Source organism: Lissotriton helveticus, chromosome 3_1, assembly GCF_964261635.1.
Source record: "Lissotriton helveticus chromosome 3_1, aLisHel1.1, whole genome shotgun sequence".
Lineage (NCBI taxonomy): Eukaryota > Metazoa > Chordata > Amphibia > Caudata > Salamandridae > Lissotriton > Lissotriton helveticus.
Window position 1 is genome coordinate 162,077,591 of NC_136061.1, and position 19,007 is coordinate 162,096,597.

The 19,007-nt window shown below is 44.7% G+C and overlaps 1 protein-coding gene across 1 annotated transcript in view; it reads left to right on the plus strand.

Annotated features, from left to right (window-relative positions):
* The first annotated feature begins 6,441 nt into the window (after positions 1 to 6,441).
* Positions 6,442 to 19,007, plus strand: part of VKORC1L1 (vitamin K epoxide reductase complex subunit 1L1) — a 98,439-nt gene continuing 85,873 nt past the window's right edge. The window contains exon 1 of the mRNA XM_078679463.1: positions 6,442 to 6,714. Within this exon, the coding sequence (XP_078535589.1) occupies positions 6,524 to 6,714 (191 nt within the window). The 5' untranslated portion in view covers positions 6,442 to 6,523. The remainder of the gene's footprint in view (positions 6,715 to 19,007) is intronic.

The following is a 19,007-nucleotide window of genomic DNA, read 5'->3' on the forward strand; positions in this document are numbered from 1 at the left end:
CAATGGGTTTATAATAAAACGTTTTAAAAACGTAGTCAGATGACCAATCCTCTGCTTTCATAATGTCAAAAAGAGTGACACCCAAGGAGAAAGCTTTAGAAGCCATCGCCCCACGTGCAGAATGTGCACCAAACACAGACACATCAATGCCAGCTTCCGACATGAGCCATCTTACCCAGCGTGCCAAAGTAGCCGGAGTCACAGGGCGAAAAGGTTTCTGTAAAGCAATCAACAATTGACCCTGCATATCTGAACGTAAAGAAGCAGTACTTACCTCATAATCCTTGAGACACTGCACAACGCAAAGGTTGGGATGAGCGGGAAAAGAGGGATACGTAATCACCTCAGTATTAGATTTGGTACGCCTGGAAAGACGAAATGTAACGCCTTCCGGCGTAAAACAGCGACCCGCAAGATCCAACGCACGGACATCCGACACACGTTTACAAGAGACAAGACACAACAACATGGTCAACTTTGCAGACAACTGCTTACGGGATAATAGCGGATTTGAAGGACATGCCTCCAAGAACCGCAAAACGATGGAAACATCCCATAAAGAGACATACTTAGGAATGGGTGGTTTCGAAAGACGAATACCCTTAAGTAATTTGGAAATGAAAGGGTGTTCACCAGCAGGCTTTCCATCAATCTGGAGATGGCCAGCCGAGATAGTGGAACGAAAATTGTTGACTGTCCTATAAGCTAGACCTGAAGAGGCTAGGGACGCCAGAAAGTTAATTATCAAAGAGACATCTGCTGAAACGGGATGAACTTCCCGTTGAACACACCAATCAAACCAGCGCTTCCAAGCACCCTTGTATCGTTTGTGAGTATTGGGAGACCAGGCCTCACTAATAAACTTGGAAGCGTCGCTAGAAATGCCTGGGATCGTCCAGCGGTCCCCGAGATCCGCCACGCCAGCAACCGGAGGGATCCAGACAGAATTAGGGGATGCGGACCTGCTAGAGGATCCAGCAAGAGATTCCACTTCTGGGGAAGAAGGAGGGGAGCCTCGCAACACATTTCTAGGAGAACCGGGAACCACGCTTGAGCCCTCCAGAGCGGAGTAATCAGAATCAGATCTGCTTGAAACCGTGTGGTGTAAGCTAGAACTCTGGGGAGATATTCCACAACCGGCCTCAGAAGCTTCGTGAAGCACCACGGTGCGGACGAAAGGCCGAACGGGAGAACCTGATATTCGTACCAAACCCCCTTCCATTGAAACTGGAGGAACCGCCGATGAGGCTTGAAGATCGGAATCGACAGATACGCGTCCTTGAGATCCAGACGGACCATCCAGTCTCCTTCGCGAAGGAGATCCCGCAAGAGTTGGATGCCCTCCATCTTGAAGTGCCGGTACACAACCCCTCCGTTGAAGTCTTTCAGGTTGAGAACCAGGCGAGACCCGTCTCCTTTCTTCTCGACCAGAAAGACTGAGCTGGCAAAACCCTGCGGATGACGTGCGGTTGGAAGAATCGCCCCCTTTTGTAGTAGAACGTTGATTTCCTCTGAAAGGCAAGCTTGATCGTGAAGAGAAAAACTTAAAGGAGGGGGAGGACGGGTCTGATGCAGAGGGTGATAGAACTCTATCTTGAACCCTTGAACGGTTTCTAGCACCCATGCATCGCTGGAGATCATGCGCCAGTTGTTGAGGAAAAACTGTACTCTGCCCCCCAAAATCACATCGCAAGCATGAATCAGGCTCACCTGCAGAGTTGTAGTCCTGGTAATGACCCTGCTGTCCTCCGGAACGGCCTTTTCCATATTGTGGAGGGATAGAAGTTCGCTCTGGTGGAGTATCCGGAGTCGTGTCCCCCACCACGGTGAGAGAAGTTACCTCACTGGGACTGTTGGTTTGACCCTCGCCGAACGAGCGTCCACGATTTCGTCCGGCCTTGGCAAAAACCGGACGCATAGCCCGGCGCAAAGAAGCCTGCGCTTTGTCGATTCAAGAAGGGTTGCCCAAACAAAAGACCTTGCGCTTCCGGACCCGACTCAGAGGTCGAGAGCTCCGCCAGTTTCAGGTCCAACTTCAACAGAATGGACCAACGCCGCTCAGAGGAAACTGCACAATTGGCGTTACCCAATTGACAGACAGCCCTTTGTGCCCATTCTATCAGTTCATCAGGATCCACAAGAGCTGAGGCCTCCTTCGCTTGAAATACCAGATCTAGAATCTTGGTCAGAGGACCAAGCATATCAAGTAATTTGTCTTGTCAAGACCTCCAAGACCGGTCAAGGCCCTTCTTCGGGTCCTTTGCATGCTTCTTCAAGTAGGTGACCATCATGGCATCTACCTCTGGCATCTCCGCTAAATGATCCGCGAGATCAGGCCTCGGGCATTCAGAACGGAGCCTGGCTCTAACAGATGCATCAAACGGCTGGCGAATGTGGGCCTGAACATAAGCTGCAACTGCAGGTGAGGGCAACCATGAGGAAGAATTTGGATGGACGATATCGGCGGGTTCAAAGTTCAACACCGATGGACGCTCAGGAGCGTCAACAAAATGTTCCTTGCGGAAACGTTTTCTGGGCGGGGGCGAACCATGCTCAGAAGCTGAAGTATGAACATCATCAGAATCGTCGGGTGTCCTGAGGCGCAGAAGACTTAGAAGCCTCAGCCACCAAAGTTTTAGCCAGTTTCTGGAAATCAGACTTGTGGGGATTGACAGGAGACTTGGAGGACTTTCTAGACGTAGGCAACCAACCTTGTTGCTGCGCATATTGATTTAAATGACGCTTAAGAGGATTAATGGCACGCACGAGTGCCTTATTGACAGACTGCTGGACACCTTTATCCAGCTCCTCTACCAAATTATGTTCCAGAGAATCATCATCCTCATCCTCATATTAATAGTCATCTTCTGCGTCATAATAATCCACCATGATACACAAGGGTAGCAATTCAGAGCCTACAAGATGACTGTAATACATTTGGAGTACCAAAGATACAAGGCAGGGGGAGTGTGAAACCCCACAGCAGGCCAAAAGAGCAGGCACAAACCTGACTCTAAATGCAGTAAAGCGTGGAGGGAGACAAGCCTGCCGAGACTAAAGCACACTCTAGGCAGAGCCTATGCAACAAAATAACTACTGAAGCCCTTTCCTGAACTCCAGCGTCGAACGGGGTCAAAATTCAACAGGCTGTGGGCGTGGACGTCTAAGAAAACGACCCTTCACTCAACCAACGCTGTGAGGAATCACAGAAGCCGGAAATATGGCAATGCGCATGCGCGACACCGCCGCCCGTTGAAACACGGCTCGAGAGCGCTCGCGCTCCATGCGCGAGCGGGCAACCCCTTCTCCCGCTCCACAAAACAACAGGGCAACACACCGGCGCCCAGGCACAGGGAGGCGAACCCACGCTCCGAATCGAACACGCCGCTGAACGGGAGAAAACAAGAACGAAAGCGAGAACAATGGCAACCGGAGCCGGAGCGCTCCAACAAAGCGCAAGCACAGCGCTCTGAAAACGCCAAAGCACTAACACAAAGTAAGTGACACAGTCAATAATCAAGCATGAAAACAGCAAAGAAGCATGTAAATACAGATAAAGTCACTTAACTGGCTGCGGAGCAGCAAAGAAAGAGGAAGAAGGACTAGTGTTGTATCCTTATATACTGCATACTCTATGGTTATTCCCTAGTGTTAATGGGAAATGTAGTTTTTGTTTTTATATTGGCTGCTGAGCATTTCATTAAGGAAATGAGAAAAAGCATAATCGGAGCCTCCTGTCCTGACATAGAATTGGTAGTGATGGTACAGGTTGACCTGCGGAGTGCCGCGCTTCAAGAGCCTGGTGGGGGTGGCGGGGGAGCGAGCGAGTGGGAGGGAACAAGCATATGGCGATGGGGTGTGAGGCCGGCCGAGCGCACGCTGGGTGAGCCTTTGAAGTCATGGGGAGGGAAGCCTGTGGGAGGCTGATGGAGGGGGGATTAGAAATGCGAGTCACTATGGTCAATGATTGTGACTCAGGACACTTTTGCGAGATGTACTGGAGGTTACTTTTTTATGTGAGCTTGCGGGTAAGGGGAATGTACTAAGAAACGTACGTAGTGAAACCCTTCGGGTAATGTTCGCACTATAGAAAATCGCATTAAATAAAATACAAAATAAATAAAGTAAAATAAATAAATCAAAATGAAAGAAAATGCTGAACTGTAAAAAGATGAACAACCGCAAAGGTGCACCACACAAAGAAAAGATATTTCAATTGACATTATTAATGACGTTTTTCAGAGAGATGATGTTTTTCTTCAAAGAATCTTTATTTTCAATTGTAAAGCACCGTACAGCCAACGCGTTTCGTCCAAAAGAGGGACTTCTTCAGGGCTTTTTAATTGCAAATCAATACTTCCAGGGCGAATCTATAGATCAGAATTCTGGATGGCGCCTTTCCCAAAATTTGTTTCTTGATTAAAACTTGAATTTGGTCTGGGCTGAATTTTGTAGATCGATTCAATAAAAATTTGTGAATATATAAACAGTAAAGGATGGAGGTAATGCGGAATTCATATGGAAATAAATCGGCTCGGTCACACAATCGAGATGAGTCTATAGATCATCAAAGTATTCTGTAATCTGTTTCAAAATTCCAGTGGATATAGTATCCTGTGTATCACTGGGAAGAGGATGTGGGCACTGCATTCCAGTAGGCCGTTCGTGATAAAACAGCCTGCACCCATCCACAGAGCCTTCGTCCTGCCGAAAAACCGCAAAGCCGATCTGTTCAGATATCGAATTTCCCCGGTCAAGGAGTGAGTGTAAGTTCCACTCCAGGGTTTGTTTCTGCACGATGGGACTTAAGCTTCAAGAAGTTAAAGAAACAAGCATTGGCGGCCGCAAAAAAACGGCCGCGAAATGAAGAAACAAGTTTCAAACAAGCAGCAATATCGAGAGGTGGTGGGGGCAGGGTGAAGGGTTAAGGGTAGGGAGAGACGGCACAGGCTGGACAGGCTGTGATCTGGACGCTTTGATGTGGTGTGCGAGGCGGGCAGAAAAGACGTGGGAAGTGGGAGGAGAAGTATGGAGAGTGGTGCAGGCGGGGGGCGTGGAGCAAACCCTTTGAAGAGCGTTTGGCTGCCAGGGGGGCGGAGAAGCAGATTGCCTTCAAGGCAGGAGGCAGGCAGAAGGCTCGGGCAAGCTCGTGCACGAGAGCACATGCACTCGTCAAAATCCGGATCGTAAAAAGTCAGCTTTGTGGATGGGTGGCAGTAGGTCTCTCTACGAGACCTAAAAAGGTGACAATTTAGGCTGAAAAATATAAAACATTGTTAGAAAATGTTGAAATATTAACACAGCATATTTGGCACGTGCCGCCTAATAATTTGTCCATCCGCTGCTGAATTATTCTATTGACCCTATTACTGGGAGTAAAAATGTGGGAACCGAAGTTGGCAATACTTGTCAAGTTTCTTTGTGGGTCTCTTCTCCCAGCTGACTGTTTCAATCTAGTTTCACCCCGATGACCTCAGTGTCCAGTACGATGTGGCTCACTTAAGAGTTGGGGATCCCGGTTCGAGTTTCTGCGTCGGCACATCATCCTGTGATTGTGTGCAAATCACTTAATCTCTCCGTGCCTACCAAAACAAGCATTTGCAATGCAATAGGTCTCGCATTTACACGAGTTTAAGCTATTGGCATTGTAAATGACAATGCCTTTAATGTTTTAAAAACGAAAACAAAAATAAAAGGCATTGTTATTTGCAATGTCAATAGCTCAAACTTGCGTAAATGTGAGACCTATTGCATTGCAAATGCTTTTTTTTAGGCAGTCACGGTGAGATTAAGTGATTTCCCCAGAATCACAGGAAGCTGAGCGGACGCCGTGGCTTGAATCTGGTACCTCAGCTCCAAGGTCAGCAGCTCTGGCAAGCGCACAAAATTTCTTTTCCTGTCCTAGCAAAGGCCAGCTCTGCCATCAGCCCTACTACCAGCATTTTAATTGGGCATGTACTCTCAGATACTGAGTACCTGCACTTCTTTTATTTGAAAGGTCTCAGCACTGCTGCAGGAGAGCACTTCTCAGGAGCAAACAGGTACTAAGTCTAGATTTTGAGTACCTGCTGCACTTCCATTTAAAGCACTGCCTACCACTCACACTAGCTCATACACACTGGATTCCTATTACTCGAATAGGAATGATCATGTCTCGCAGGCCTCCTAAATAACCAAGGCAAGGAGCCAAATCAGCGCGTGCTGAGTAATTGCCATTCTGGGCTTATCAAGAGCTACGTCAGCATTCCAGGGCCGAGGCATATGGCGTGAGACCAGACGTCTACATTTCCAACGGTCACATTCGCTTGAATCGCTTCCCCATTGTTGCGTCAAGGGGCGCGGTTCAACCGATGACAGTCGCTCTCCAATGGAAGACACACCTTGCAAAGAAGTCCCGCCTTGACAGCAGCACAATACGACAAGACCGGCCCCTCGCATGTAGCCCCGCCCAACGCCCGTACGTGTAGGCGCCGGGCTCTGAAGCCAATGGCACGTCGTTGCGTGTGTCAGTGTCTGGAGAAAGATGGCGGCGCCCGTGCTGAGAGTGTCCGTACCGCGGTGGGAGCGGACGGCGCGCTGCGCGGTCTGTGCCCTGGGCATTCTGCTTTCGCTTTACGCCTTACACGTGGAGCGAGAGCTAGAGCGCGACCCCCAGTACCGGGCCTTGTGCGATCTCAACCAGTGGGTGCGCTGCGCACCCGTATTTGCCTCCAGGTACCCGGGAAGAATGGATCTGACACTGGCCGAAGAGGGCGGGGCGGGGAGACAGACAGTGGACATGGGCCTAGATGGCAAGGTGGCAAGTGGTGTTCAGCGGGTTGATGAGTCATTAACATCTCAGTGACTTTGTAGTGCAGAGAGGCTGTAGCGAGGCCGCTATGTTTAGGGGAAAGAGCCCAGTCTTTGGGGGTAAAGAGAATTGACAAGGCGAGGAGATTAGTAGAAATTATTAGTCGGTTCCTAAGGGTAGAGATGAAGGGACATGTAGGAAGAGTCGAGACGTTGGGGTAAGTCTAGAGGCTGATGATTGGGAGGGCGAAATAGTTCTTCTGTTGCCCAAGTCAGTGGCAGTGGGCGGTGTTGGAGCTGGGTCAGTGAAAGCTGAATGATTTTGGACGCTAACAGTGATTAGGCTAGTGGGCAAGAGAACGGTGATGCGCCAAGAATTTGTGACTGATAGTCAGTGATTCTTTGAAGGTCTAAAAGTGAGTAGAATGCGTATTAGCAAAGTATGTAGGTGAACTAAATGACTGTTTGTCCGTGTGCATGTTCGGCACGTTTACAGTCCAAAACTATTCAATCACAAATCAGCCCAGGCTATTGCTTATTAATATACCTGATCTCCGTAATTCACGATGGCAAATCCAATAACGTACTATGTCTATTTATTTTTAATCTACCTGTCCAAGGAACAAAATGCAATACCCATTTTTTTCCCCTTTAAATAAATCAAATTTTCTCACCTCCTTCCTTCATCAGAATGCGCGACAAAGAAACATTAGCATATATTATTTTGTATAAAATCTGCCAATTAAAATTAATCCGTAGTAGAAATGCTAAACCTAAACTCTTTATTTTAACTGCAAAAATATGCCTGGGATGGAAAATTGTGATGTAGTCTTGGGTACGAGTAATTTAATAACACTAATTCCACAGCCCCTATACTCTTTATTCTGCAACACTCGTCGCCTGGATTTATTTAGCGCTGGGACGCATAGCTGGGGCAGCCATGCGCTGAACAAATCTTTTTAAGGTTTTATTCTGTTTTGTAAGCTTCCGCTTTTTAAACCTATAACAATATAGAGCTCATACTGTCAGTGCACTACTGAAAGAGGAGAATTTCTGGCGGGCTGAAACCTCTCACGTATAGGTTTTTAAATGACTGCTCCGATAGGTGCATTAAATCCACTTATTCAGTGGATCTAACTCTCTGCAATACGCGCTTTAACCCAATGAGCATTCTCACTAAGCTTAGAATCTGACCTGCTTTATACTCCTATTGCTCTGCAGTAAGTTGCATTTACCTCCAGTTGGTGACTTGAATGAGATTCTGTAAGCAGCAGCACTGAGCCTTAAACATGTTTATTTGTAAGAGGCAGCCATTTCACACAGCATATCATGGGTGTAATATGTCCCGTGGAAGAACTTCCATTGAAAGTTACTATTTATTTTTTACATAAATATTTTTTGTTGTTGCAAGTATATAGCTGCCACGTTTAACTGGATACATATGTTGGCTTAGGTAATGGAAGTGGGCTCTAGGTTTATTCTCCTAAATGTTAAGAATTGCTTCTTTATGGTGGAACACAATCCGAGACGCTTGCATAAGAGTGCTGCATTCTTGACGACTTGTTCTTGAATTCTTAGCTTACAGAAAATTCTACTTCACAAACTTAAGTATCCCTATAGTGGATTGTGGTCAATCTAGTGTTTTATTTATTTATTTAAATTAAACATACATGATGATGATGATGATGATGATCTTTATTGTTTAGTTAGTTAAAACCATAACGATTTAAGACTATGATAATTGCAAAAAGAAAAAAAACCAAGTGTTGTAAAAGGGAAAAAGAAGAGCAAGAAGAAAAAAAAGGAAAGAGCGTTAAAAAGGAATTAAACATCCAGTCTCTTTTCAGAAAGTCAATGTTTAAAAGAAGGTCCATGCTTGCTGGAAGACCATAATACCATAATTAGCAAAGCTTGTTAAATACCATAAGAAATTTAATCAGTCTGCCGTTCAGTGGAGCATCTGAAGGATTCAGACATGCCATTATAGCAGCTCTACAGGTTCTAATTCCTCTGTCGTTGAAGCTTGGTTTTAGGATCCTTGCTCGTTCTTTGTGCAGATTCTTGCATATGCAAATTATACGGATAAAGTCTTCTTTGTGAAAATTGGACAGCCGACATGATTTTATACCTGTATGCACCCAGGCAGGCTGGTCCGCCAGAGACGGTAGTGACCCAGGAGTTGCTTTTTTACAGTGATAGAAAATGTTTCGCTCAGGTATGGTGCTGGAGCGAGTAGCTTATAGTTATTTAACACCATCCAGGCATGCGACCGAGATCTAAAAGTATTTTTGTCCAGAGTTAACGAATGGATTTTTAAAACTTTGTTTATAACTTGCTTAAAAGACTGGTACGGTAGATTTTTGTCCCATAGGTCCATTGTACCTATGATTGAAAGAGATTTGTACAGGTATTGACTGAACGCGGAGGTTTTATCCTCGTTTAATTCTCACCAAAGTACTTCATTGATTTTTGATGCAGCTTTGTTTTGCTTCAGGCGATACCAGGTTTTCTATGTTGTATACATTCTGCCTATTTCTTCGTTTACTAGCTTGAATTCCAAGCGCACCTGTGCAGAGGAGGCGGATCTTTGAATCTGGAATACTTTTTTGTAGATGGAAACTATTAATTTATTTATTACCCCTCCATCTCCGCCATAGAAGGCTGCACTTGCATAAGATAAGGTGGGCAGAATCTTTGCCTTCATTACGGCTAGTAGAGGTTTAAATGAAGGACCTTTTAGATTTTTAGCCAGCAAGCTAAAGGCAAATGTGAGTGCACTAGCTCTCTGAGACATGTACAGCTTTTGCTCCTTGAGGTCTTTTGAGTTGTCGATGTAAAGACCTAGGTACTTTTATTTGTTTACCTCCTCGAGTTGGTTACCGTTAAGCCAAATTGTCTGTTGCTTTTCTGTTTGCTACCAATCACCATTGTTTTTGTCTTAGAAATGTTTATTTCAAGGTTGTTTAGTTCAATATAGGATGACATTTCGTTAAGACTTCTTTGAAGGCCAATCTTGGTTTGGCTCATAAGTACCACGTCGTCCGCATAGGCGAGGTGGGAAAGCCTCATTTTGCCAAGTTTTGGAGGATGAGAGTTGATACATTTCAGTCTTGGAGAAAGGTCAGATAAAAACAAGTTAAAAAGGTGGGGGGCCAAGACGCACCCTTGTTTGAGGCCTCTAGTGGTTGTAAGTTTCCTTGATAGCCTGGACCCATCACCTATCTTAATCCTTAGCCAGGTGTTTGAATAAAATAGCAGTATGCCTTTTAATAGCTTCTCAGGGATATCCTATGCGCGCAGCTTTTTCCACAACAGGTGGCGGTCGACACTGTCAAATGCTGCTTTTAGGTCTATAACGCAGAGGTAAAGATGTAGTTTCCTCTGCTTATACTTATTTACCATTATGGTTAGACCTAGAATGTTCGTCGTCGTCCCTAGTCCTTGCTTGAAGCCTGTCTGGTTGGCCGGGATGAGGTTAAGGTTGTCAGACCATTCCTTAAGTTCTTCTAGCACCAAGGTTGCATAATATTTGGTCTCAACGTCCAGCAAGGCTATCAACCTGTAGTGTGCTGGGTTAGCTCTTTCTCCTCCTTTAAAAATAGGGGTCAGGATCGAACCTTGCCAATTTACTGGTATGTTGTTTAATCGCTCAACTTCTTGATATAAGTTGGTTAGGTGGATACCCCAGAATGAGATATCATGTTTAAAAACAGCTTGGGGTATTCCACTGGGACCTGGCGCGCCATCGTTTCTGCCTTTCTTAATTATAGGTCTGACCCCGTCGTTTGCAGTGGGCAAGAAGTTTTTTGCCGCAATCCGTGTGGCAGTGTCCTCCATAGGGGTAGTATCAGCAGCCCGTTGCTCTTTGTTATGGGGCGTTCCATCGTCTACCGGGCAGTTCATTTAATTAGCCACCTTGTATTTACTCTCACCCATATCTCGATCTGTTTCGCACAGGTGTATGTTGGGCTGATGTTTCTGAAAACCTTGTCGATAAAAATTCCACCCACTCTGATTCTTGTATATTTGACCTTAATGCATTCACTAGCCTCTGCAGCTTATTTATAATTAACCAGAGCTGCTTAGAATTCGATTTTTTGGAGCTGCAGATAAGTTCGGCCAAAATTTATCGTTGCTTTTTCTTATTTCTTAATCTCCAGTTTAGGTCGTGACCAGTCTTCTTTGTTTCTGTTTTAGAAAATGTTAAGGTAGATGGGCACCTTAGAGATGCTTAGTTTCAAAGACAAGCGGGATGGGTGAGTAGTGGGTGAGCAATGGGCTTATTGGTTTGAGAGGATGCAATACTGAGAGCTCAGAGAGAAGCAATACACAGGGAAGAGCGCTTAAAAACAGCACATTCAATCCAATTAGAGTGCTAAAAGTAAAACGAGTAGCTCCCTGAATCTAAGCAATGGAAAGATACTAATTATGCTTGCATGCAGGTCATGATTAGGTGTGCATAAGCGTTCATTAACGTGTTTGGATCCTTTTGTAGTTATGCAGTGCATTGTGGTGTTCTACTGATACGTGTTGGATTGAGTACACTTTATAAGAATATGTAAACAAATAAGTAATCCAATCAGAAAGATGGTAAGGCAAGGTACTAACACAAGAACAGGAAGGCAAGCCATGGAGTAAGAAACAAGCAAACAAGATTGACAGAAAAGCTGACTAATAATTAGAAATTGGCTGACCCACAGCAACTAAGTTTTGGTATTGTACGCAATAGGTCTTTGGACAACACAACTGACCGGTAGAGCTATCTGTAGCTGAGACCTAAAAAAAAAAGTTGGCCAGCTTGCACAACAACGTATATTTAGACAAAAGAGAGCTATCCTTAAAAGTCAACAATTCTGTTGGAACATGCTACTTTAATGCTGGCTTCTGTTTCCGTCTAACCATATTTTACTTGTTTCATGATTTAACACTGGACACATTGGACCAGTTAGTCCTTCATAGCAGGTCCTCTTGTTGCTGCAACAAACGGCATACACATCTCGCTGTAAGTCCAGTAATTTTCAAAGTGCCTTTTGCATTCAACTTTGGTTTCATGACTAGGCATGATGGCCGGTCTGGCTGCTGATATTGTTGTGAATATCGTTATTTCTAGAACAATGTTTTGTTGAATTATGTCTTTTCTGAGCACTCAGAGGGCCTGATTATGATATTGGTCGGAGTTGCCGACACAGTCACAGATTCGGACCGACCGGTCGGTGGTCCGGACAGCATGTGCGGTCGCATAATCCCATTTCTCTATGGGAGTTTGTATAAATCCCTGTGACAGGCACCTTAAGGTGCCTGCCACAGGGTGCAGGGCTTTACAGGGGGTGGAGCTTTAGATTCATCCTCTTTCTCCCACTTTTTTCACTTCAGCCTCACTACACTTAACCACACTCCTCAGATTCCACCCTTTTCATTCCTGCAACACAACCCTGACCATTTTTTTACCTCCACAATCCACTTAGGACTGGACCACTTAGACATTCCCTTCCTAACATTACCCAACAGCTTGATACGCACCAACTCTCCACACTTACACCCACTACAACTGGTACTCTCTCTGCCCTCCTTGGCTTACTGTGTTTACACTGTGCCCTTTTCAACAACTCCTTTCGTTTATTCTTTCCTTTCCCATTTTTCCCATCCAACCCGGCACAGTCTTGGTGCACGGTTTTCTTCCCTTCAGAAATACAAACTGGTGCTTCCAACATTAGCACCTCAATGTCATCGTCAGATGAACCTTCTGCAACACCTCGTACTCAATTCACACTACTTTTAGCCTGAAACTTTCTTTGATTACACACCCTTAAATGCCAAATTCTGTTATATTTAAAACATTTAGCTCTCATTGTTGAACAATTACTCGAAGATGCCACATCTCTTATGCTCCCACACCTGTAACATGTCCTTTTTTTCTCCTCTGTTTTTTGTTCCATTTTCACCTCCACTTTCTTGTACCTATCCTTCTGTTTTATGACTTGCAAAGTTGCTTCATCACATCCCTTAACGCAAAGTATCCTCTAGGCTTGGTAATTGCTTTTTCAAGACTGATCTTTCAAACAACAATTTTGCTTGTACGATTTATCAACGGATCTCATCTCCTCATAAAGGTCATGGAAATTACACCTGACAGTTAATGTAAGCAGTGCGCTCACTTATTGGTCCCTCAATGCTTGCGCCAGCGCAAAAAAATTTGATACTACACTGACTTTCTTTCCAAAGTGCACTTCTAATGCTTTCAAAGCAATACTGTATACATCCTTCTCTTCATCCTCCTAATCGGACTCTCCATTGTTTTCAGTGTCAACACTTCTGCAGGATAGAGTTTCTTTTCTTATTTTTTTATGGAGTTTTATATAGCGCAAACTTGACCCCGAAGGTATCGGGTATCAGAGCACTTTACATAGCACCAGTTTCGTTACATGAAGACACATTCATTTTTTGGTCTTGCCTTCGCAGCGTGCATGCGCTGCATTGGAGACCTTTAGTAATCGATTCAGTTTTGGCCCCAAAAACGTGCATGCGTTGCATTGCTTTCAATGGCCACGCATGCACGTTTGATGATTCCCTTGCGGGAGTGAGCTTTGAAACCATCTGTTTGTAATTAACAGATGGTTTCAAAGCTCGCTTCCGCAAGGGAAATAGGCGCAGGCCCCTCCTCTCTCTCCGTCTTTTTTTTTACGTGAGGCGCGCGCACTTGTTTTGTTTGTTTTTAAATCAAGCACTGAATGGAGCATGACCCCATGGGCAACTTCTTCCTCCGCTTTCACCAGTGCGAACCGAATATTGCATGACCCGCAGTATTTCACAAACAACCTGCGACAAAAACAAGCTCAGCAGAGCCCTGTGAGAAAGTGCCAGATCCCACGGAACATGGATGAAACGCCAGAAATGATGATGCAGTGTGAGCTTTTCACAGGGTGGGTTCACACCCTGCTTGTTTATTGATAGATAAATACAGCCCTACTTACCCAGCCTGTGGCAACGTCTCAAAGAAGCTATTGTGATAAGCTGTGTAAGAGCTGTGACCGGAAAGAGCTGAAATTTAAAGGCCGCTATTCAGCTCCTACTATGAGGCGATTAAAGTCTCCTGTCATCACAAGCGACGTAAAAACATTTCAAGAGGCATGTGGTGACTGACTAGCAGCATTCCCCCACTTTTATGAGGAGCTGATTCTCATTTACACCCTCATCCGTGAGTGTGCTCCTTCATCATCGTAATACCCCAACTCAGAAGCGGGCAAGAATTTTTGAAAACACAAAGAAACACGGCACCATTTTGCTAAAATATGAGACAATGACAGTGACCTGTCCATAGCGTGTGCTCCTCGGCAGAGGCCCACTTCGAGCTGCTTCTTCTGGGGTGCATGTTCCCCATCCTGGGGGGCTGCAGCAGGAGCAGCTCCTCTTCGTCATCGCCGTAGGCTAGCTGCCACGGGGCGACGTGCATGTGCAAAGGGTAAAATAATGTCAGAGGGCAAGAGACCATCAACACAGTAGGATCAGAATAACATATCTTATGAATTTTTAAGAGAAACAAAAAATTACAATATTTTCAATTTACAAGAGCAATTGTTTGTGCATTGTGTCCCCAAGTGAAAATGTAACCTAAATGTGAGTTACAAAGTGAATATTTATATACATGGTTTCCATAGATCATAAGAGACGACCATTCTTGTATATTTTCTCAACAGCATAAGTATATAATACACGCTGAATAATGGTTCGTTCTTTCTGCTTGTCGACGGCGTTTCGACCCTTCTATCAATGCAGGGTCTCCTCAGGACTAGTGATGCAGGGACGTATATAACAAAATAATGAGCATAAGGCCCATGTACCGGCACAAATGCGAGAAATGATCAAAAGGGACATCTTTTGCTGTTGAGATATTATATATGAATGGTCGTCTCTTATGAAACCATGTATATAAATATTCACTTTGTAACTCACATTTAGGTTCCATTTTCACATGGGGACACAATGCACAAACAATTGCTCTTGTAAATTGAGAGTATTGTAATTTTTTGTTTCTCTTAAAAATTCCTAAAATGTTACTCTGAACCTACTGTGTTGATGGTCTCTTGCCCTCTGACATTACTCTACCCTTTGTATTGAGATTGTGCTTATTTATTGCTTAAATCAGTTACATTAGTCCACAGGAACTGCTGTTTCCTCATATATAACTAGTACCCTGGTTCCTTGTGAGTAGGGTTCCCTGTTTTTGTCTTAGATGGGGCGACGTGCAGGCAACTCAACACCAGCTGGGCCATCCCTCTCAGGACAAGGAGCTTCCCAGCACTGGGCAGAAAAGGAGAGGCGCGGGCTGAGAGTCCAGTCCGATAGATGTGTAACTTGCAGCCGGTGCATGCAACGCAGCTCAGACTGCTAATGCGCCTGCTGCAGCGTGTGTGCGAGAATCACCTACAGCTCCAATGCTGTACTCGTCCTGGGAAAATAACTCTTGGGATTGCTGGTCCTACTGCAGATCCGTGTATAACCTGGAAACTACCAGTGCAGTCCGTGTATGACAACTTGGACTGTTAATGCTTCTACTGGGGCGAAAGAAAGTGTGTGCCTGTGTGATCTGCATTTCACCAAGTGCCAATCCCACGCCAATAGCTCTTCAGTCACCGGTCTTACTGCAGATTCTCAGACAACCTGCGTGTCACCGGTTTCAATCCATCGTACATTGTTAATGCGCCTGCTGGGGGAATATGTGCGTGCCCACCATGCCCCACAGTAGGTCACAATTACCAATCCCAGGTAGACAGCTCAGTCACAACTTGTACTTCAATACCCGTAGGTGGCCCGGAGTCGAGTTCCATTCTAGCAAGACAGCTCAGTCTGTTAATGCGCTAGCTGCAGTCACAATGCCAGTTTTTTAGATTTCCCTGCGCTTTCTGTACAATTGCACCGTTCTGTGACACCAGTTCAGTCCATGTAAAACAGCTCAGCCTGTTCATGCACCTGCTGTAGAGATGCACATGTCTAATGCCTATAAGTAGCAAGTCAATAGCCCTTGATAGATAGCTCTGTGGTTTACTCCTTCCTCAAAACTCTGTGCAGGCTGCAAGTCCCAGAGTACCATCCATGAAACAGGTGTCCGGCCATTAATACGTCTCTAGCAGAGATCTTCAAGCATGCTGAAGGTCACTATGTGAGAAAGCTGAGGATGTCAATGTGCCAGCTGCGCAGCCCTATGTATTCTGCAAGTCGATAGTTCCAGTAAAATTGCTCCGAATTCGAATGCATCGACTGCAGAGTTGGATGGATGCTGCATGTCACTGGTTCAAATCCATGTCCTACAGCTATGAGGGATAATATGTTCGCAGGAGAGATGTGTGAGTAATTTGCAGTTTATGCGGTCAAAACCGTGTAAAACGGCTCTATACCTCAGTTCAGTTCCTACACAGATGTGTAGGGAACATGTCCAGTCCATGAAAAACAGCTGACTGTGACATTTTGCCTTGTGTAGCGATCAGTGCAGCAAGCACGTTACTGGTTCCCTACCAGGTAGATAGCTCGGTGCATTAATGTACCAGCAGCGTGGATCCACTTGCAAATAGCAGGACATAGCTTCCAATCCATGAAACATATCTGAGGGGGTTCATGCACGCAGTATTAACATCTGTTGCAATTGGCCTCTGCCGAGATCTTCACAAGCGATATCACAGGTCCCTATTTCAACAGGTTTGCCTCATCCTTTCATCCACCTGAGATAAAAAGAAAATAGGACCACCTGCTTGTGGGCCAGTCTAGGCCTGGTTGGAGCTTCCTATTATTGTAGTTGGGAGAAGGCTTTATATGACATATTTCTCAGTGGGTGACCCTGAGTGTCACTGAACAGCAAGTGTGATAATGTGACCCATCCTCTTTTCTTTAAAAGTTTAATCGTGAGCGCAGCTCCTGCTTCAGGAACACCATGCTCTCTGTGGGGCATATGTCCCAGCTGAGCATCCAGGCCAAAGTCTTTATCTAAGTGTTACACTCTGGACAAATCTCAGCTTGATAAGTTGAGTTTCAGTCACTTGGCAACATAGTCTTTCCTCTGGATGATGATTCAAAGCCTGACACAGCGCTGTGCTTCTTATAGATATTTAATGGATGTGGGAATTGCAGGGGGACTTGAAGAGCTGGATAACTCTGGTTGCAATAGACCATAAAAAGCATGGTACAACGTTAGGTGCTAGATGCACGCAGGCTTAATCGCCACTTCGGAACACCACCTCACATGTACCCAGCATACACAAGCACAGGCCGGAGACACTGAGGAAAATTGAGGGATCCAGACATAAAATACTGCTTGGATTTTACCATGGCTGTCCAAGAGGCAATCGTTCCACTGTGGTTCAGGTAAAAAAGCATGTTCCCCACTACTATAATTCCACAACCATCAACAGTTAGTACCATCATGTTAATTTCATGGGCATGATAGTCACCCACATAAATGAGCATTGGCATAGCCAATAGGTCTCGCCTTAGGGACCTTATAAGTATTTAGTTATGCAGCTCAATATGCTTGGTGCAACAACATCAATTGTTGCATGGCTAAACACTTATACGATCCCAAAGGCGAGACTTATTGGCTATGCCAATGCTTGTTTTGTTAGGCACGGGGAGATTACGTGATTTGCCCAGAATCCCAGGATGATTAGCGTTGTTGCAGAGACTTGAACCCAGTTCCCCAGATTCCAGGACGACCGCCCTAGCCGTTATGCAAACTCTTCTCCCCCAGGTTCAGTCTTCAATACCTTGCTCCCCGGCTATGATTTATCAATGTCCACTTCCTTTTTTGGCTACAAATAGTCACCACCCTCCACCCCCCTGAAGTTTCTAAGTTGGTCTCAAATGCTTCTTGACATAGCAAACTAGGATCCCCTGGGGCATTTAGGAAAACAGGCGGAGCTGCAATGGCCTGCATGGTTCATCACACACTCTCACACAACACATTTTACCTTTGTGTTACTCTATAAATTTAAACCAAAAAAATGTGGTCACCGCTGTCTACATTCAAGGAAAGTAGCAGGAATAAAACTCCTGTTGGAAAAATTCGATATAAGAAATGTATCCGCTAGAGCAAATATCAGTAAAGCCTTTGACTACCCAACCCAAAAGAGAATCAGTGCCTGGGTGAAAATCTTTGATGAAAACAAGCCTCTCTTGCTATATGAAAAAATCTGTGATAGATGGTGGAAAAGGGAAGGGATGCAGGTCTTAAAATCAACCTGGAACAGAATTATCACACTTAATGCATCAACATTCAGAGGCTCACATTTTAAGTGTATGCAATGGTACTCAAAATGGCTAATCTATAGGACTCCTTCTTTTCTTCTTAAGATATACCTGCAAATAGAGGACTGATGTTTCCGCTGCACAAAAGAGGGCGGTGGCACCTGGTCACATATTATCTGGGATTGTCCGAAAATCAGTGGTTTGTGGGAAGGAATTGAACTTTATCTTAGATTCACCTTAGACCCTTCCATTTCCATTGATGCATCAATTGCAGTTCTGGGTTGCTCCCCCGATATTACTTCACAAGAGGAATGCCTATACATCACTGCATTGGCAGCAAGATCTTTAATTCTACAATGCTGGCGATCCAATACTGTACCCTCTTTTTAAGTATGGAGAGTAAAACTAAGTAAAATCAAAGAATTGGGGGAAAAAATGCTATTATATCAGGCTCAATAAAAAAAAGTACGAGAAACACTGGAGTTTACTAGGGTTATAGGTTAGACATAGGGAAAACTGTTTTTGAATTTATATTATCATTAAAGAGAAGACGAAGTGGCAATTCGAATAGCTAAGCGCAGTCCGCAAGGTCTTCTCCCCAACTTACTCTTATCCTACCGTACATTCTCAGGCACTTTATATATCCTTTAACTTATACTATATGCCTGCCCCCTTCATTCTTGGTTGCAATAGAGTTCTTGAAACATTGTTGGATTATGTCCATGCCTAATATTTAACACTTTGCACTCTGCACTTTATCCAACTGTGATTTGTAATTGTCTTTTATGACTGCCACGTCTCTTCCCTGCAACAAGGCGATGGGAAAGATTGTTAGGTTATGTTTTATACCTAAATGTTTAGCACTCCGCACTTTTTACGGCATCTATTTTCTGTAACAGGGCGATGTGAAAGATTGATGATATGTTTACCTCTGAATGTTTAGCACCTTGCACTTTATATGGTATTTATTCCTGATATGTAATGCT